Here is a 21,123-nt window from a genome sequence, read left to right as displayed (position 1 = left end):
ATTTAATCAAATATTCTCAAAATGAAGTGATTTCCAAAGTTAAAGATTATATTTCTTTAATTATAAAACAGAAACTTGAATTAATTTCTTTGACTTTTACCCAAATCCTTGGTGGTTCAGGTTGATCACTTTTGCCTTCAAAAAAGGTTCTTGACCTCAGATCTAATTTTCCCAGACTTTCCCATTATTGTATATGTGGTATATTAGTCATTGTTCCTAATATAGGGTACTCATAAAAATGTTAAGCAAATAGGAATTCCTGAAAATAAGAAACATGCACTGATTTGACAAGGTCAGAGACACTTGGTCTTACGTACTAGCCAGGGAACATCATCCATTGTTTCTATACAAAGTCAGTGTCCCAGCATTCAATTTTCTACCTTCTATGAGGTCTAAGAGTGAGAATTCTGCCTTTGAATTACTACAGAATTTATTTCTCATAATAATTCTTCAGTGAATTTTTATGAACCTGTTTGTTTATATATTGATTCTTCTTTCCCTTTCTTATTGTTCAGTCACTCAGTCATGTCTGACTCTTTGCAAGCCCATGGACTGCAGCACACCAGGCTTCCCTGTCCTTCACCATCTCCTGGAGCTTGCTTAAACTCATGTCCATCGAGTTGGTGATGCCATCCAAACATCTCGTCCTCTGTCGTTCCCTTCTCCCTGCTGCTTTCAATCTTTCCCAGCATCAGAGTCTTTTCTAGAAAATCAGTCAACTCTTTGTGTCAGGTGGTCAAAGTATTGGAGCTTCAGCATCAGTCCTTCCAAAGAATATTCAGGACTAATTTCCTTTAGGATTGACTGGTTTGATCTCCTTGCAGTCCAAGGGACTCTCAAGAGTCTTATCTGGGTCATATACAAACATTCAATCATTATGTTATACACTTGATGGTCAATGTCAGTGAAGTGAAGTGAAAGTGTGAGTCAGTCAGTCATAGCCAACTCTTTGCAACTACTTTAAGGCTTCCCTGGTGGCTCAGAAGGCAAAGAATCTGCCCATGGACTGTAGCCCACTAGTCTCCACTGGCTATGGAATATTCCATACAAGAATACTGGAGTGGGTTGACGTTTCTTTCTCCAGGGGTTCTTCCCAACCCAGAGATTGAACCCAAGTCTATAGGACTGCAGGCAGATTCTTTACTGACTGAGCCACCAAGGAAGCCTGTTGAATGTCAGTTATACTCAATTAAAAAAAATATATAGTCTTATCAGTTTAGGAGGAAATATATTCACTTTCGTTTCCAAAGTAGGGTCTGCTACTACAGCTTTCAAGTCAGATCTCAGGTAAGACTTCTACAGAAAAAAAATTTTTAAATAGCAGAAAAAGGGAAATGAAACTGGTGTTTCATCATTCCTGAAGTTTCTTTGACCTTTAAAGGAAGTGAATGGCACTGAGAGAAGTTGTAATGAACACTGGCTCCAGTGTTGTGACATTTCTATTACCTCATTGTTTGATAATTTCTCTCTACCGTGCTCAAATGATGTCTGTAGTTTGCTTTTTCCATTTTTCACCTTGTGATTTATCCCATGTTATTGAAGACTCAGTCTGTTTACAGTAACTGTGTTTTTATTATTCTTGTCTAAGGATGACTTTATGATTATTAGTTCCCTCTGAGTCTGCTCTAAATTCTTTGTTGCTAGCATTCTACAGTGTTACTTTAACTCATAATGTCTTATGGTACACTACTGAATATATTGTTGAACAAACGCTGCACAAATTTATTTCTTTCCCTTCTCAGATTTTAATTCAGCAATCAACTGTCTTGGGAAGTGGTTTACTTAGTACAGTAAATGAAAGAGGTATAACCAAATATGGCTGGTGAGAAAATTCCTCAGAAACAGAAATATTATACATTCACAGCTTTTCTGTACTAGTAAACTCCTAGAATTTTCATTTATTTTGTAAATGTAAAGATAAACCCGAAGGCTATCTTAAAATATATTGCACCATGGACACCTTAATGGGATGTGAAGGTGGAACTGTCAAGTTATGCTTACAAATAATGTTATTTTCTAGACAATTTTATTTTAGGGATTTGAGCACATTTTTATTCCTGAGCAAATATGTGGATTAAGCCAAGATATGTCAATAAAAGTGCTGGGGAAATGTCTTATGGATATGAACACATTATCTGATAAAAATTCATATGCAGCTGTTTGCTCACAGCTGAAGATATAGGTAAGGCAAAGATCATCGAAGAGGAAATAAATCCTATGCATTTGGATTGCTCACCATAGTGAGCACGTACCTAATACAACAACAAAATAGCACAGTATAGATTTTTAAAAAATCTATGATTGTTTATTATCAGTGAGAACTATGTTCATATATAAATAATTTTTACCTTAAAAGAACTGTGGTGCTCATCTACTTGCCATTGTGGTGCTGCCTGGAAAAATGTCCATTCACCTCTTCTTGCCTTGCAAATATTTATAAATTGGGATGTTTAGAGAGCTATTCCAAATCAAAGTATGCTGACCTAGAATATTCCTGATGACCTTCCTTAACCCTATACTTTGATAGGAGGCTGCCTAGGACAGTGTTTAAAAGCATATCCTCTGAGATCAGACAGCTGAGGGTTTAAATATTGGCTCTGTCAGACACTCAGTTATGTATGACCTTGGGAATTTTTTCAGAAGAGAAAGGGGATAAAAATGAAATCTGTCTCATTGATGTTGTATAAAGCATTTAGCCCATGTTAGAGGAGGCATTTCAGACTCTTTTGTTGACCATGATGGCTACTCCATTTCTTCTGAGGGATTCCTGCCCGCAGTAGTAGATATAATGGTCATCTGAGTTAAATTCATCCATTCCAGTCCATTTGAGTTCGCTGATTCCTAGAATGTCTACATTCACTCTTGCCATCTCTTGTTTGACCACTTCCAATTTGCCTTGATTCATGAACCTGACATTCCAGGTTCCTAAGCAACACTGCTCCCTACAGCATCAGACCCTGCTTCCATCACCAGTCACATCCACAGCTGAGTATTCTTTTTGCTTTGGCTCCATCCCTTCATTCTTTCTAGAGTTATTTCTCCACTGATCTCCAGTAGCATATTGGGCACCCACTGACCTGGGGAGTTTCTCTTTCAGTATCCTATCATTTTGCCTTTTCATACTGTTCATGGGGTTCTCAAGGCAAGAATACTGAAGTGGTTTGCTGTTCCCTTCTCCAATGGACCACATTCTGTCAGATCTCTCCACCCTGACCTGCCACCTTGGGTTGCCCCATGGCCATGGCTTAGTTTCATTGAGTTAGACAAGGCTGTGGTCCTAGTGTGATTAGATTGACTAGTTTTCTGTGAGTATGGTTTCAGTGTGTTTGCCCTCTGATGCCCTCTTGCAACGCCTACCGTCTTATTTGGGTTTCTCTTATGTTGGGCATGGGGTGTCTCTTCACGGCTGCTCCAGCAAAGTGCAGCCACTCGATGGACGTGAGTCTCAGTGAACTCTGGGAATTGGTATTGGACAGGGAGGCCTGGCGTGCTGTGATTCATGGAGTGGCAAAGAGTCGGACACAACTGAGTGACTGATCTGATCTGATCTGAGAGGAGGCATGATAGTGCCTGGAAAATGGTTGCAATGGTTTCTTATCTAGGGAAGAAACACATTGCTGCTTCTCTATACCCTAGCATACATCCAAAGTTGTTGAAATACCACTGACAAAATAGTATTGTTTTCTTTTTACATTTGGGTATATTTGCTGTACATATAGCCAGTGTGGACTCTCTGTATTGGTTGGTCAAGAGACTGGTGGCCCAATATTTACTCACCTCAAGGCCTATGTACCTTTCAGATTTGTTAACAATAGGCATTAATTATAGATTGACAAAAAAACTTTATTTCATAAACTTTAGATAAGTAAAAAATCATTTACTTAGTATCCAGGAGGAGAAGCGTGATTAAAAATAATGAATAGTATAATCTCATACAACTAGCTTGAAAAATGAATTTTTCAAATTATAATTGTGAATCAAAGCAGAATGTACATATTGCAAATAAATTATTAGAAAATACTGTAAAAGAAAGCCATTTACAGCAACATGGATGGACAGAGATTATAATACAAAGTAAGTTAGACAAAGACAAATATATATGATATCACTTACATGTGGTATCTAAAAAAATGACAAAAATGTATTTACAAAACAAATGCAAACTCACAGACTTTGAAAAAAATCTTATGGTTACCAAAGGAGAAAGGTGTGGGGGGCAGAGATAAATTAGGAGTTTAGGATCAACAGATGCACACTGCTGTATATAAAATAGATAATCAGTAACAACCTACTGTATAACACAGGGAACTCTATTCAGTACTCTGTAATAATCCATATGGGAAAAGAATTAAAAAAAATGGATGTGTGTATATATATAGCAATCACTTTGCTGTACACATGAAACTAATACAGCATTGTTAACCAACTGTAAGATAAAAATTAAATTAAAAAAGGAAATACTATAAGGAGAAAATAGTAATATGTAACAAACATTTACATTTCCTTTTTCATTTATTAAATCTCATTTATATTTTTTAAAAGGTATAGAGCTTCTAAAGCAGATACAAAATCCACCTCAGCAAAGATGATATTAACCTAATAAACAAATATGGTTTCATTTTTCAACTCAGGCTCCAAGTTTTCAAATTAATCTATGAAGAGTTGAAACTGTGATTTTATAACTATCAAAAGAAATGTATAAAGTTACTTGAGAGAGTATCTAAGGGAGTTAGTAGTTGAAATGTTGTAGAGACTCAGATTAATAATGTATACTAAGTGGTCTATATTTAATTAGTGAACAAAATGATGTTTCAAGTTGCTCTTATCTCATGAGAAAATCTCTTTATCTGAACATAGTGGTAGTAATGCTCTTTATTGTTAAAGATACAGAAACTGTTATTCACTTGTAACAAAAAATTGGATAATACATCCACAGTGTACAAAATGTAAAAATCTACCAAAGTAATGCAAGTCTCTTCATAACCTCGTGTACCCATTTACTCCCAAAGAAAACCTGGTTCCAGTTTTGCTTCACCTAGTCGGGTGGATGGATACACTTTAGCTCCTCCCCTAGTGAAATACTGAGCTTGGGGGTCCAAGATTTATAATTTCAGCTATGTGATATTTGATACTGGAATCAGGATTTTTCATATCAGCATTTGTTGTTAGGGAAGTAGAGACTGTCTCCTTGCCTTTTAGGTATGGGGTAAGACTTGGGATCCACCAGAACAGATTGCCTTAGTAACTGAGCAATTGCCAATTGGTCAGGGGAGGCCAGCCTGCAAGTTATAAATCCTGAATTGGTTAACTCTTATCTCTCAGAGTCTGTGCTTTGATATTATTTTCTATTGTGATACTTCCTCTTCATTTTCCTATTTAGTAAATTGTCAATAATCACTCTCGGCCTGAACTAAAATACCATAAACTTTGTTTCCTGTGAAACTCAGTAGTAAGCAACACTCAAATATGTAATTATAGTACATCATAGATTATATTGATCATATTACCTGCCACTTACACAAAATATACCTATTTATACTCTATGCACTGTATTGATATTTTTATATATATTCCCTTCATAGTCTCATCCATCCTCTTGGTTTTAAATTCTAGCTATATTCTATTGCCTCCCAAATGTATATCTCTAGTCCAGTACTGTTCTTTGAAACCCAGACCTGTGTATCTAATGGTGTACTTGATTTATCCACTTTAAAATTAGAACTACCTTTCTGAATCTGAAACCTGACTTATTTATTATGGCTTTTATCAACAGAGAGGCTTGTTGCACCCCCAGAGAAACTCTAGACATCACTAAGTTTTAACAAGTCTGCTGAGGACTTACAGTTATTAATTTAGTCTTAACTCTTTTTGAATGAAATTATTTTTCTGGATACTGCTCATTTGTTAGTTCAATATGTCTTTTAGTTCAGTTCAGTCACTCAGTCGTGTCCGACTCTTTGCGACCCCATGGACTGCAGCACTCCAGGCCTCCCTGTCCATCACCAACTCCCGGAGTTCACCCAGACTCATTTGCATCGAGTCAGTGATGCCATCCAGCCATCTCATCCTCTGTCGTCCCCTTCTCCTCCTGCCCCCAATCCCTCCCAGCATCAGAGTCTTTTCCAATGAGTCAACTCTTCGCATGAAGTGGCCAAAGTACTGGAGTTTCAGCTTTGGCATCATTCCTTCCAAAGAACACCCAGGACTGATCTCCTTTAGAATGTCTTTATATTGTGTTTAAATTACTAGATTGAGTTACAAATTTGCCCCTTTCTACTAACATTAGACATACATAGTTTATGTTGATTTTAGTTGTGCCATTCAAGAATTCATGGAGTTTAGTAACACCTAAACCAATATTTTCCAAATGTAAAAGTTCAGATATTTTCATTCTCTTATCATAAAATGAAGCTGTTTTCTCATTCCTATTTCTGGAAGTCTTTATTAATGTTTTCATGAAATATTTCCATCTCAGACTATAGTTAAAAATTATTTCCCAGATTGAGATGCTTTTAAAATAAAGGAATAAGAATAAATGATATATTCTCCTTTGGCTCATCTTGTTTTTTTTTTTTAAATTTATTTTTAATTGAAGGATAATTGCTTTACAACGTTGTGTTGAGTTGCTCAGCCGTGTCTGACTCAGTCATTTGCAACCCCATGGACCGCAGCACACTAGGTTTCCCTGTTCATCACCAACTCCTGGAGCTTGCTCAAACTCATGTCCATCGAGTCAGTGATGCCACCCAACTATCTCATCCACTGTCATCCCTTTCTTTATTTCTGTCATACATCAATGTGAATTGGCCATAGGCATATATATTTCCCCTTCCTCTTGAAACTCTCCCCCACTTCTCACCATATCCCACTGCTCTAGGTTGTCACAGAGCACCAGCTTTGTGCTCCCTGCATCGTACAGCAAACTCCCACTAGCTGGTTCATGTTGTTTTAATGATATATAACAGTTTGTATTTTTACTGGTCTCAGCTCATTCCAGGAGAAAGATAACACAGAAACATCTGTAGCTGAGTTTCCTCAATAGTGCCTCCTGACTCACTCTTTAAAAAAAAACTGAATAGAACAGCTTTATTGAGATATAATTTACATATATCTATAATTAACCCACTTAAAGAGTACAATTCTATAGCTTTTACTATATTCACAGAGTTATGTAAATACTAGCATCATTTTCACCACCACTACAAAAATAAATCTTGGCAACCTTTAGAAGTCTTTTCCCATTTTCTCCCAAAGCCTCTTTCCCTAAGTTCTAGACATCCATTAATCTATTTCTATCTCTATTTCACTAGTGTGGAAAGTTCATCTAAATGGAAGAATGCATTTTATGGCTCTCTCTGACTGGCTTCTTTCATTAACGTAATACTTTCAAGGTTCATTCCTGTTTTAGTCTGTAGCAGTACTTTAGATTTGTTATTGCTAAATAATATTCTATCATGTGAATACATCATATTTCATTTATTCATTCTTGGGTTTTATATTGTTTCCACAATTCAGATATTACCAATAATGCTTCTATACACATTCCTGTACAAATTTTTCATGGACATATATCTTAATTTATTTACTGTAATGTCTCTAAGACTAAAATTGCTTCATTATGCATTAACTTCATGTCAAACTTTGGAAAAATTGTCAGACTGTTTTCTAAAGTGGCTGTATCATTTCATATTCCACAGCAGAGTACCAGGGTTCCAATTACTTCACATTTCTTCCCAGGACATTTCATTGTCTCTCTTTTTGATAATATCCATCCTAGTGAGTATGAAGTGTTACCTCATTGGAGTGTTAATTTGCATTTCCCTGATGGCCAATAATTTTGAGCATATCCTCATGTGCTTTTTGGCCATTTGTGTATCTTTTTTGGAGAAATGTTTATTTAAATACCTTCCCCATTTTTAAATTGGACTATTTATCTTTTTTCACTGAATTTAGTATTTATTAAATCTAGATGAAAATCCCTTATTAGATAAATCATTTTTTTCATTTTTTTGATGGTATTGTTTGAAACACAGAAGTTTGTTATTTTAAAAAGTCCCATTTGTATACTTTTTCATTTGTCACTTTTGGTTTTGGTGTCATAATAAGAGTGTTTTGATTAATTCAAGGCCATGAAGGTGTACTTCTATAATTCTTCTAAGATTTTGTAAATATTTTAAGTTTATTTTTGTGTGTGTTGTGAGGAATAAGTACAATTTCATCCTTTTATGTGTTGATATCCAGTTGTCCAGCACAACTTGTTGGAAGGACTCACTTTCCTCTTTCCTATTTACTTTATCAGATCTTTCTCATAGTTTATCTGTGACTATAAATAAGAATTTTAATCATTCATATTTTATTCTAGATTTTTAAACTCCAGTCATATAGTTATCCTAATAACTCTTTTATAATTAAAATACATATTAATTAAATTTAAGTACTTCTTTAAGAGTCACATATCAATGATTTTTAACCAAAAATAATAATTGTACAGGTGGTTTATCCACATTATATCATTTATGGTAACAAAAAACACTTTTAGGTGTATGTTGTCTTTATCATTGTGTCAACGAGTAAAATACCAGCCTTTATAAGATAACACTATATTTGTACTTAATGCTTCTAATTAAGACACAGTTTTCCCCTCAGTCACTCTCACCCATCAGGAAGCTTCCATAAGCCTCTTATCCCTCTCCATCAGAGGGCAGACAGACTGAGAACCACAGTCACAGAAAACTAACCAATCTGATCACATGGACCACAGCCTTGTCTAACTCAATGAAACTAGGAGCCATGTCGTGTATGGCCACCCAAGACATACGGTTCATGGTGGAGAGTTCTGACAAAACGTGGTCCACTGGAGAAGGGAATGGCAAACCACTTCAGTATTCTTGCCTTGAGAACCCCATGAACAGTATGAAAAGATAAGATAGGACACTGAAAGATGAACTCCCCAGGTCAGTAGGTGCCCAATATGCTACTGGAGATCAGTGGGGAAATAAGTCCAGAAAGAGTGAAGAGACCGAGCCAAAGCAAAAACAGCACCCAGTTGTGGATGTTACTGGTAGTGGAAGTAAAGTCCAATGCTGTAAAGGGCTATATTGCATAGAAACCTGGAATGTTAGGCCAATGAATCAAGGCTAATTGGAAGTGGTCAAACAGGAGCTGGCAAGAGTGAAAGCTGACATTTTAGGAATCAGCGAACTAAAATGGACTGGAATGGGTGAATTTAACTCAGATGACCAATATATCTACTACTGTGGGCAAGAAACCCTTAGAAGAAATGGAGTAGCCATCATAGTCAACAAATGAGTATGAAATGCAGTACTTGGATGCAGTCTCAAAAATGACAGAATGATCTCTGTTTGTTTTCAAGGCAAACCATTCAATATCACAGTAATCCAAGTCTATGCCCCAATCAGTAATGCTGAAGAAGCTGAAGTTGAATGGTTCTATGAAGACCTACAAGACCTTCTAGAACTAACACCAAAAAATATGTCCTTTTCATTGTAGGGAACTGGAATGTGAAAGTAGGAAGTCAAGAAATACCTGGGGTAACAGGCAAATTTGGCCTTGGAGTACAGAAAGAAGCAGGGCAAAGGCTAATCGATTCTTCCAAGAGAACACACTGGTATAACAAACACCCTCTTCCAACAGCACAAGAGAAGACTCTACACATGGTCATCACCAGATGGTCAACACCGACATCAGATTGATTATATTCTTTGCAGCCAAAGATGGAGAAGCTCTATACAGTCAGCAAAAACAAGACCAGGAGCTGACTGTGGCTCAGATCATGAACTCCTTATTGCCAAATTCAGACCTAAATTGAAGAAAGTAGGGAAAACGACTAGACTATTCAGGTATGACCTAAATCAAATCCCTTACCGTTATACAGTGGAAGTGAGAAATAGGTTCAAGGGGTTAGATGTGATAGACAGAATTCCTGAAGAACTATGGATGGAGGTTCATGACATTGTACAGGAGGCAGTGATCAAGACCATCTCCAAAACAAAGAAATGCAAGAAAACAAAATGGTTGTCTGAGGAGGCCTTACAAATAGCTGTGAAAAGACGAAAAGCAAAAGGCAAAGGAGAAAAGGAAAGATATACCCATTTGAATGCAGATTTCCAAAGAATAGCAAGAAGAGATGAGAAAGCCTTCCTTAGTGATCAGTGCAAAGAGAGGAAAAGAATAGAATGGGAAAGACTAGAAATCTCTTCAAGAAAATTAGAGATACCAAGGAAATATTTCATGTAAAGATGGGCAAAATAAAGGACAGAAACGGTATGGACCTAACAGAAGCAGAAGATATTAAGAAGAGGTGGAAAGAATACATAGAAGAACTACACAAAAAAGATCTTCATGACCCAGATAATCACAATGGTGTAATCAGTCACCTAGAGCCAGAAATCCTAGAATGTGAGGTCAAGTGGGCCTTAGGAAGGAGCACTGTGAGCAAAACTAGTGGAGGTGATGGAATTCCAGTTGAGCTATTTCAAATCCTGAAAGATGATGCTGTTAAAGTGGTGCACTCAATATGCCAGCAAATTTGGAAAACTTAGCCGTGGCCACAGGACTGGAAAAGGTCATTTTTCATTCCAATCCTGAAGAAATGCTCAAAGAATGTTCAAATTCCTGCACAGTTGCACTCCTCACATGCTAGTAAAGTAATGCTCAAAATTCTCCAAGCCAAGCTTCAGCAGTCTGTGAACCATGACCCTCCAGATGTTCAAGCTGGATTTAGAAAACACAGAGGAACCGGAGATCAAATTGCCAACATCTGCTGGATCATGGAAAAAGCAAGAGAGTTCTAGAAAAACATCTACTTCTGCTTTATTGACTATGCCAAAACTTTTGACTGTGTAGATCATAACAAACTGTGGAGAATTCTTCAAGAGATGGAATACCAGACCATCTGACCTGCCTCTTGAGAAATCTGTATGCAGGTCAGGAAGCAACAGTTAGAACTGGACATGGAACAACAGACTGGTTCCAAATAGGAAAAGGAGTATGTCAAGGCTATATATTGTCACCATGCTTATTTAACTTATATTTAGAGTACATCATGCTGGGCTGGATGAAGCAGAAGCTGAAATCAAGATTTCTGGGAGAAATATCAATAACCTCAGATATGAAGATAACAGCACCCTTATGGCAGAAAGTGAAGAAGAACTAAAGAGCCTCTTGATGAAAATGAGAGGAGAATGAAAAAGATAGCTTAAATCTCAGAATTCTGAAAACTAAGATCATGGCATCTGGTCCCATCGCTTCATGGCAAATAGAATGGAAACAATGGAATCAGTGACAGACTTTATTTTGGGGGGCTCCAAAATCACTGCAGATGGTGACTGCAGCCATGAAATTGAAAGACGCTTACTCCTTGGAAGAAAGGTTATGACTAACTAGACAGCATATTAAAAAGCAGAGACATTACTTTACCAGCAGTGCTCCATCTAGTCAAAATTGTGGTTTTTCCCTTAGTCATGTATGGATATGAGAGTTGGACTATAAAGAAAGCTGAGCACTGAAGAGTTGTTGCTTTTGAACTGTGGTGTTGGAGAAGACTCTTGAGAGTCCCTTGGACTGCAAGGAATTCAACCAGTCCATCCTAAAGGAAATCGGTCCTTAATATTCATTGAAAGGACTGATACTGAAGCTGAAACTCCAATACTTTGGCCCCCTGATGCGAAGATATGACTCATTTGAAAAGACCCTCATGCTGGGAAAGATTGAAGGCAGAAGGAAAAGGGCCCGACAGAGGATGAGATGGCTGGATGGTATCACTGACTCAATGGCCATGAGTTGAGTAAACCCTGGAAGTTGGTGATGGACAGGGAGGCCTGCTGTGCTGCAGTCCATGGCATCACAAAGAATTGGATGTGACTGAGTGACTGAACTGAACTGAATGCTACTAATATACAGTATAGGTGGTATTTACTAGAATCCATTGATTCCCTTTTGGTTCTAAACAAGACAAGAAAAGCAAATATGTTAATCATGTATTCCCTATTTGTCCTATTACCCGTTATTTTCTCTTATCTTTTACCTCAAGACTTTTGTGTTTCATTTGTCATTTATAATTGCCTTAGGCAGCTTGAGATATATAGAATAAACCATGTGGGCTTATAAACATTTGAGTTTGCTTCGTTTTCTGGGTGGAGTTAATCTTCCTTCCAAGGAACGTATCTTCTCTGACTTTTAATTTATAACATGGAGTACTTTGATAGTGATTAGATTTTCCCACTGAACAAATAACAGGTATCATCACTGATATTGCTTCAGGGCAAGTAGTAGATGTAAATTTATGACATTAATGTGAGGCAAAGCAAAGCACAAATATATGAATTCCGCAAGCCTGGCTATAGATATTAATTACTCAATGTTTTCAGATAACTAATATAGGAAAAACTATTATTTACTATTATTTACTCTATTGCTAATGTAACCATTGCTAATGGTTACAATTAGATTTTTCAATAGATGAGTGAAGGAAAGAGATGTTGTTATTTTGTGTGAGTCTGTGTTAGCATTGTGAATTTTTAAGCAGAAAAATACATTACTATCATTCTCTGAAGAGAAAGAAATGCTTCCCAGAAGAGTAAAAGTATGTTATTCCATCATCCACATTGATTAAACAAGGATCCACTAATATCTAGGAAGTAATGTTTAGAAAGCTCAAAGATCTCTTTAAAGGATTTTAGGCACAATAGGGACCAAATTCAGGGTAAAAGTAATGATAATGTTAAATTTCTTGGAAAAAAATATGCTCTATATACTCAGTAATTTTGATTTCAGTCAAATAGTTTTAATATTAGAAGCAAATGATTGAGTTTTTAATACTGATTTTCTATATAAATTTGGAATTTATCTATAAGAAGTTGCTGTGCATGATAGACTTTATCCTAACATGTAACTGCTTTAAGGGTCCATGTGCTGCTACATTGCTTCAGTCACATGCAACTCTTTGCAGCCCCGTGGACTGTAGCCTGCCAGGTTTCTGTTCATGTGATTCCCTAGGGGAGAATGCTGGACTGGCTTGCCGTTTCCTTCTCCCAGGATCTTCCAGACCCAGGGACAGAACCCACATCTCTTATGTCTCTTGCATTGGCAGGTGGGTTCTTTACCACTGCTGCTGCTGCTGCTAAGTTGCTTCAGTCGTGTCTGACTCTGTGCGACTCCATAGACGGCAGCCCATCAGGCTCCCCCATCCCTGGGATTCTCCAGGCAAGAACACTGGAGTGGGTTGCCATTTCCTTCTCCAATGCATGAAAGTGAAAAGTGAAAGTGAAGTCACTCAGTCGTGTCTGACTCTTCACGACCCCATGGACTGCAGCCTACCAGGCTCCTCCATCCATGGGATTTTCCAGGCAAGAGTACTGGAGTGGGGTGCCATGGCCTTCTCCGTCTTTACCACTAGCGCCACTTAAATGGTACATGCTTAGTCTTAACTTTTCAACCATTAGTAATAAATTAACAGCAACAAAACACTATTCTTTTCAATATGTGTAGTTACTTTGGTAGCAGTCTATGTATTCTTAAAGCTTCCCCTCAATTCATACGTTTGAATTTGGTGAGAACAAAAAACAACTGTGACCATGAATTTTATCACCCTGTATGCTTTGGGTGAAAACATGGTGCTATGGCTGCCATCAACGGGAATCTCGAGGCAGAGGACAGGATATGTAGTAAAAGGTTAAGCGTTGTGATAGATGATGAGAGAGGGCATCTCAAATATCTTCAGCTAGCGGAGGCATTGTATTCACAAAGAGAATTTCTATTACATTTCTGTGCTTTACCTGTTCTGTAAGATTTAGCTCAAGTTCCCCCTTTTCCTGGAAAACTGTCTTGAGTCCTTCTATCTGGGATACTTGTTCTTCCTCTTCTCTTATAGCACCTTGAGTTTATAATGATCTTAGCATTTAACCTACTACAATTCCCCATTTCCTTGTTTTGTCTGTTTGACTAAACTGTAAACTTCCTAAGGGACAGGACTGTGTTGGATCGATTTTAAATCTCCAAAGCCTAGAATGGTGTCTAGCCTCTATGAGACATTTAAAAGTATTTTTGAGTGAGTAAACAAATGGATGAACCAAATCTCTAAAACCTTCTATATTTTTAATTAAAAAAGTCAATTAGAAGTTATTTTCAAAACCAATAATATGGTTTCTTTTTTTTCCCAAACTTTAAACTTTTTATTTTGTAATATATTTGTATCAATTCTCCCACAACCCCCCTCCTATCCAAGCTGTCCCATAGCATTGAATAGAATTCCATATATTATAAGAGTGATTAAGTCAACTTGGAAGCCAAAATGTTTTTAGGTAATAGACATACAATTTTGGAGGAAGAGATATATGAAGAAAGGCTTGTTCCTGATACATTGATAGGAATTTTAGATCTGTGATCTGACACAATATATGTTTAAGATATTACTTTACTAATGAAAAGAACTGTGATGTTGGGAGAAGACTCTTGAGAGTCCCTTGGACTTCAAGGAGATCAAACCAGTCGATCCTAAAGGAAATCAATCTTGAATATTCATTGGAAGGACTGATTGCTAAGGCTGAAAGTCCAATAGTTTGGCCACCTGATGCAAAGAACCGAATCATTGGAAAAGATCCTGATGCTGGGAAAGGTTGAAGGCAGGTGGAGAAGGGGATGACAGAGGATGAGATGGTTGGATGGCATCACCAACTTGATGGACATGAGTTTGAACAAATTCCGGGAGTTGGTGAGGGACAGGGAAGCCTGGTGTGCTGCAGCCTATGGTGTTGCAAAGAGTCGACATGACTGAGTGACTGAATTGAATGAAAAGAAACTTCCCCGTGTATCTAATAAGTGTTAAATTCCTGGGAACAAGTGGAGGTAGACTTCAGCCAAGATTTGTTTTTCAGATGTTCAGCTCTGACTGTGAAGTGAGACATGCCTTAGGGCAACTGAAATTCAGGGAAAAGAAAAGGCTGTTTGCTGGATTTTATACCACATTAGTTGTCACTCAGCTGTTGTTACCTTTCACTTATGACTTAAATGCCTTTAATTAATCTCCACTTCACCACATGAGCATAAAGGGTAAAACCATTTTTAGTGCACACAATTTCCTGATTAGTCTCCAAAGACTTAGTTGGGTGCTTTCTCAAGTTGTGAGGCCTAAAAAGCCTTCCAGATTATGTGTTCCTGGGGCATTTTGCCTACATCTTCTGAATTGAAATGAAAGACCATGGTGTTGCAGAAACCAGTACTTGAGAAACCAAGCACCACACTTGGAGAGTTGGAGAACTCAGGTTTATTACGCGGGGCAGGCCCAGAGGAGTTAAACTCCAAGCTCTGAGCTGCAAACAAAGGGTTACAGAGTTTTTATACATGGACAGGCGTGATTAAGTGGGTTTGCAGGGGCTTGGCGATTGCAAAGAGCAGGAAAGGGTGAGTGAGATAAACTCCAGTTCCTAGCATTGTGAGTCCCCACTTTCTGAGACTACATGACCTATGTGATCCAGACTTTGCAAGGAACAAGCTGAGTTACAGAGGCAGAAGGAGCAGGAGATTATGTAAAATTGTAACTTTTCCTCTTCATTCTCCCCTCTTGATGCTTCTATCACTCATTGTAGAAAGCATCATCTCATGTTTTGGTAGGATATTCAGAGCTCCCCATCGTTTAGGGGGCTACATTGAGCTATTACCATTCATAAGTTTATGGATTCAATTCGAGAGGTTATGAACTGGGTAATAGTATTGAGAATACAAGGGCCAATCAAGAGCACTGCAAAGAACATTAAGAGAGGACTGGTTAAAGGGAGAAGCCACCATTCCCAGATCCAGATATTGTTCCAATTACCCCAGGAATTTTCTAGTTCCTCTCTCCTTTTTATGATTTGTTCCTTTAGCTGTTGGGCCATGTCCCTGACTATTCCTGTTTGGTTTACATAAAAGCAACATTCTTCATTCAAGAAGAGACAGAGTCCTCCCTTTTCAGTAGGTCTAGCCCTTTCCTATTCTGTAAAATCACTTCAACCAGGGAATCTAGTTGGTCCTGTAAGGCCTGTAAGGCCATTGACTACCCTCTCAATGTCGTCTGTGAAGTCCTTGGATAGTGTATGACAGAAGGTGGTTGATGAAGCAATTCCTCCTATTCCCATACCTATCCCAGGCATAATTCCCAATCAAATAGTAGGGGTATAATTTGGATGGCTCTTTTTGACCACGTATGTGCTGCCAGAGGTATGGTGAGAGTCTGGTTGTTAGGGACAGTATTCACTTGGGGAGTGAGGAAAGCTAAGGTGCAGATACCCATCCAGTTGACTGGTAGACACAAGTAAGCATCTGTCCCACAAACAAAGAAAAGGCCTTGATGGGGGCGGCACCACATTGTGTTTGTGGGAGGATAAGTGGACCACTCACCTTTTAAAGTTTAAATATATTCATCCCTGGTTAAATTGCCTATAAGTTCTTCCATCATTTGTAAAGCATTTTGGAGCCTTTTGAGTTAACTCAATTGTCCTTAAGACTGGCTCTTGTGAGGGTGATCTATAGGAGTTCCCATGGCTGTTGCATTATTCAATGATACTGGTGTAGCTAAGTACCATGGAGCTCCTAAGGATAAGCAAAGCCAGCAATCGCTGGCCAGCTGGGGGTTGGTGTCATCAAGAAGGTGATGAGTTGCACTGAGAACCTGGTACAGGTGAGGGTTTAAGGGGGAGTTAACTCTATAACCTGGGTCATGCTGCCAACAGGCAGAGCCTGATATTTTAGGGTAGAGTTGGTCCATGATTTTGTCTGTCTACATTGTTGTCACTGTCTAGTAGGTTTTTCCACTTATTTGGCAGAGAGACACCCATTTTGGGTTGTAACATCTGTGTGGCATTAGGGGATAGACAGGGCACAGGGGCATGATGGCAGTGCCATGGGGTTGGGATACCACCTGGGATTTGGATCCTCTGGTGGGAGAAAGGTAGCAGCAGCGGGAGGCATAGCTTGAAAACATCTTTGGCACCCAGGCCCCTGGATATACATCGCATGGTTATGAAGGCAGTAGCTGATTGGCCTATAGGACTGGCTATCTATACATTGTTCTAGCTGATGGTTAAGTAAGTGATTTTCCAAGAGTTGGCTGTAATGTTGACAGGTGCATGATGGATAAGGAACATCACCATCTGTAACAGCAAGGGACACCAAAAGCCTGTAAAGCAGCCTGCACATAACAGATAACTGAACACTAGCAAAAGGTTTTCTCCCCATCTTTGGGCTGTTATGGCTATAGCAACTGAGCCTATCATGAAGGGGGTTCAGCTATACTGTGAGCAATTTAGTTAATAGGGAGAATCTATCATAAGAGACATCTAATAAGAAAGAGGCTTCCCACTACTGTGAGATAACAGACAGCTAACTGCAGCTTCTGACCCAAATCCCAGTCCTGGGGTGTGACTGAAGCTAGTACTATAGCGAAGAGCACAGCAATAATACCAATCAGGGCTGACAGTAAAAATCCATTGATATTTTGACAGCCAGATCCTCAGGCTTCTGCTGTGCATTGACCAGCCATTTGCTGGAGTGTGGCTGGAGGAAGGCTGAAGAATCATCATGCTTCTGCTGTGCATTGACTAGTCAGCTTCTGGAGTGACTAGAGCAGGGCTCAGCATCCTTCATGGGTGAGGGCCACTGTTTTTGGAACCAGACCTTAGGGGGTTTTCAGGGTCCTGAACTGTTTTCCAAGTGTCTTCATCACAGGAAGCTGCTGCCTTCTTGACTCTGGTGTGGTGGATCCAAGGGATGACACCTATAACTTTAACAGCAGTAGGGTTTGCCAGGATGACCATGTGAGGGCCTGTCCAAACTGGCTGAAGTGGTTCCTTTTTTCAGTCTTTTACCCATACCTCATCTCCTGGCTGATAGGGACGAACTCAATTGCCCAAAGGAATGAGTGTCCTTTCTAAGGTTTCTTGGGCAATACGGTGAAAGACTTTTCCCAGGGCCTGGAGGTGTCAAGACATCTCCAGGTCAGCTAGTTATTGGGGGTTTCCCTTAAGTTTTTTCCTATCACTGGAGGTGTTCTCCCATATAAGATCTCAAAGGGAGAATAGCCTGAGGACCTCGGGTGTATCTAACTCGGAGTAAGGCTAGGGGTAACATGTCCACCCAAGATAACTGGGTCTACTGACAGAGTTTAGCTAATGAAGTCTTGAGGGTCCGATTCATGCGTTCAGTTTTCTCTGAGCTCTGTGACCTGGAAGCAGTGTGAAGCTTTCATTTGATTCCCAGTGTCCTGAATAAAGCTTGGATTATCTCAGACACAAAAGCTGGCCCACTGTCAGACCCTATGGAGAGAGGAAGCCCATATCTCGGGCAGCCCATGTCTCTTAGTAGGGCCTTGGTCACTTCTTGTGCCCATTCAGTGCGCATGGGGTAGGCTGCAGTCCATCCCGAGTAGGTGCAGACTACCACAAGTAAATACTTATAGCCCCTATAGGGCTTGACTTCAGTAAAGTACACTTCTAGATCTTCAAAGGGCAGTGTCCCAACTGTCTGCACCCCTGGGTTGGTCTTGGCCCCTGGCTGGCATTGTTTTGTGCACAAGTCACACATCTAGCACTGATCTGGGCACACAGGGTTGGGAGCTTAGGAATGAAACAGTAGCAGCTCAGTAAGCTATCCAGTTCACTTTTTCCTAAATGAGCTGTTTCATGATGTTGTTTTACCAGCTGAACTGCTATATTGCTGGGGACAAAGAGTCTTTGGCCTGGGAGCTTCCACCAGCCCTCCTTTTCTTTTATTCCTCCCTCATTTAGAGCCCATTGATCTTCTTCCTTGGTATATTTCGGGGATGGAGGCAATTCTGGTGCCAAGACAACCTTAAAGATTGACTCAAGGCCCACTGTGGGGCTCGGTTGGGTCACCGCCTCCTTGGCTGCCTGGTCAGCCAACTGATTTCCTTTGCTGATTGGATCAGTTCCTCGCTAATGGCCTTTACAATGGATGACTGCCACTTGGGAAGGCTTCCAGACTGCTTCTAACAGCGGAAGTATTTATTTTTTGTTTTTAATCTCCTTTCCCCTCCTGTCAATAGTCCCCTTTCTTTATAAATGGCTCCATGAACCATTAGCAAAGTAGCAAAGGCATAACTTGAACCAGTATGGATGTTGAGTCATTTCCCTTTGTCATGCCTTAGCACCTGGGTGAGTGCCCATAGCTCAGCCCCTTATGCTGACCACCTTTGTGGCAAGGTCTCAGCCTTCACTATCTTGTCAGTTGTTGTTATGGCAGAGCCTGCTTTGTGCTGCCCATCATGGATAAAACTGCTTCTGTAGGTGAACAGTTCTAGTTCTGGGTTCTGGAGGAGAATGTCCATCAGGTCTGGCCTGCTCAAGTAAATTTCATCTATGACCTCCTCACAGTTATGATTGGGGGTTCTTGCTTCTGTAGGTAAAACGGTGGTAGAGTTCAGCATCCGCACAGTCTCAAGTTGCACCTGTGGGTTTTTGCAAGGCAGTCCTTGATAGTGAATCATCCTGGAGTTGATCAGCCACTTATGCCCCTGGCTGTTCATCAGGGCAGTAGTAGCTTGGGGAACTTTTACATTTTGTCTTACAGTAAGCTTATCTGCTTCTCTGACCAAAACCACAGTGGCAGCTAATGCCCAGAGGCATGGTGGCCATCCTGTGGCCACTGGATCCCGTTGTTTGGACAGGTATGTGACCGGGCACTGCCATGGCCCAACTGTTAGTGTAAGGACCCCCAGTGCAGTGCAGTTTCTCTCATGTACAAAGAGGTTAAAGTCCCATGTCACATCTGGCAGCCCTAATGCTGGAGCGCTGGTCGAGAGTCTCTTTATCTCCTTGAAGGCCTTTTCCCGTTAAGGTCCCCACTCCAGGGGGTCCTTACCAGACCCTGCTGTGGCTTTAAACAAAGTCTTGGCATTTTCACAGAAACCCGGTATCCAGATCCAGCAGCATCTGGCAGCCCCGAGGAACTCCAGACTTCTTTCTTGGTGTTTGGCCAAGGTATTGAACAGATGGCTTGCTTCCTCTCATGTCCGAGTGCCCGATGCCCTTTTGAGATGACAAAACCAAGGTACTTGACCTCCTGTCTGCAGATCTGAGCCTTTTTCCATGACACCTTGTACCCTATGGTGGAGAGTAGAGCCAACAGGGCTATGCTACCTCTCCAGCAGTCCCATTGGGTGGGACTGGCTAGCAACAGGTCATCCATGTACTGGAGTAGGGTGCAGTTGAAAGTTTCTCCAGGAAAGGCAGCAAGGTGTGCAGGCAGGGCTTCACCAAACCGGGTGGATGAGTTTTTGAAGCCTTGTGGCAGTTGGGTCCAAGTCAGCTGTGTCTTTCTTCCAGTGTGTGGGTCTTTGCATTCAAAGGCAAATAAGGGCTGGCTGGCTGGTGACAGCTGGAGGCAGAAGAATGCGTTCTTGAGATCGAGGCAGGTGAACCAGCTTGCCTGAGTGGGTAAGAGACTCAGGAGAGTGTAGGGATTTGGGATCACTGGACGGATGGTGATCACTGCACTGTTGATGGCATGGAAGTCCTGGATGGGATGGTAGTCATTCCCTCCAGACTTTTTGACTGGTGAGAGCAGAGTGTTCCAGGGAGACTGACATTCGATTAGCATCTCGGCATCTCATAGGCACTGGATGTGGTCCCAAATTCCCAGGTGTACCCCTCATGGTACTGGATATGGTTTCTGTCTAACAGGAGTAGCTTCTGGCCTCAGGTTCACTACAATGGGGGCATGTTTTTTGGCCAAACCTGAGGGCCCCTTCTCTGCTCAGACATCAGGGAATTCTTTTAGATGTCTGGAGGGATTTATTTATTCCCTCCGTGAGGAATAGAGATGCCATTCATCTTCCCTGGGCATGGTCATGGCCATCATCAGAGCCGATTGGCTTTCCAAGGTGAGGCTCACAGGTTTTCTGGGGGCAAAGGTGATTTGTGTCCCCAGCTTTGCCAGTAAGTCTCTACCCAGCAAGGGAATGGGGCATTCCAGTAAGTAGAGAAATTCATGAGTCACCAGATGGCCCCCTAGCTGACACGAACAGGCCTTGCAAAATGAGTGGGCTGCCATGTCCCCTGTAGCCCCAACAATAGTTGCTGTTCAGCCTGTGAGGGGAGTCACAGGTATGGT

The 21,123-nt window shown here is 40.2% G+C and overlaps 1 protein-coding gene across 1 annotated transcript; it reads right to left on the bottom strand.

Annotated features, from left to right (window-relative positions):
- Positions 1-19,189: 19,189 nt before the first annotated feature.
- Positions 19,190-20,610, bottom strand: LOC105004363. Its single transcript, XM_010861957.1, has 2 exons — positions 19,873-20,610; positions 19,190-19,744 (listed from the first exon to the last, which is right to left on the bottom strand). The coding sequence occupies exons 1-2, from the start codon at positions 20,608-20,610 to the stop codon at positions 19,190-19,192; spliced, it is 1,293 nt and encodes a 430-aa protein (XP_010860259.1).
- Positions 20,611-21,123: the final 513 nt, after the last annotated feature.

This window comes from Bison bison, unplaced genomic scaffold (assembly GCF_000754665.1).
Source record: "Bison bison bison isolate TAMUID 2011002044 unplaced genomic scaffold, Bison_UMD1.0 scf7180017864473, whole genome shotgun sequence".
Classification (NCBI taxonomy): Eukaryota; Metazoa; Chordata; class Mammalia; order Artiodactyla; family Bovidae; genus Bison; species Bison bison.
The sequence above is the reverse complement of the archived record's forward strand: the minus strand, read 5'-3'. Positions and strand labels throughout refer to the sequence as shown.

Excerpts from the sequence above, each read along its gene's own strand:
- LOC105004363 (XM_010861957.1), bottom strand. The coding sequence starts at position 20,610 with ATGCTAATCGAATGTCAGTCTCCCTGGAACACTCTGCTCTCACCAGTC. Across the intron at positions 19,745-19,872 it reads TAAAGCCACAGCAGGGTCTG|AGAAACTGCACTGCACTGGG; the intron begins GTAAGGACCCCC and ends TTTGTACATGAG.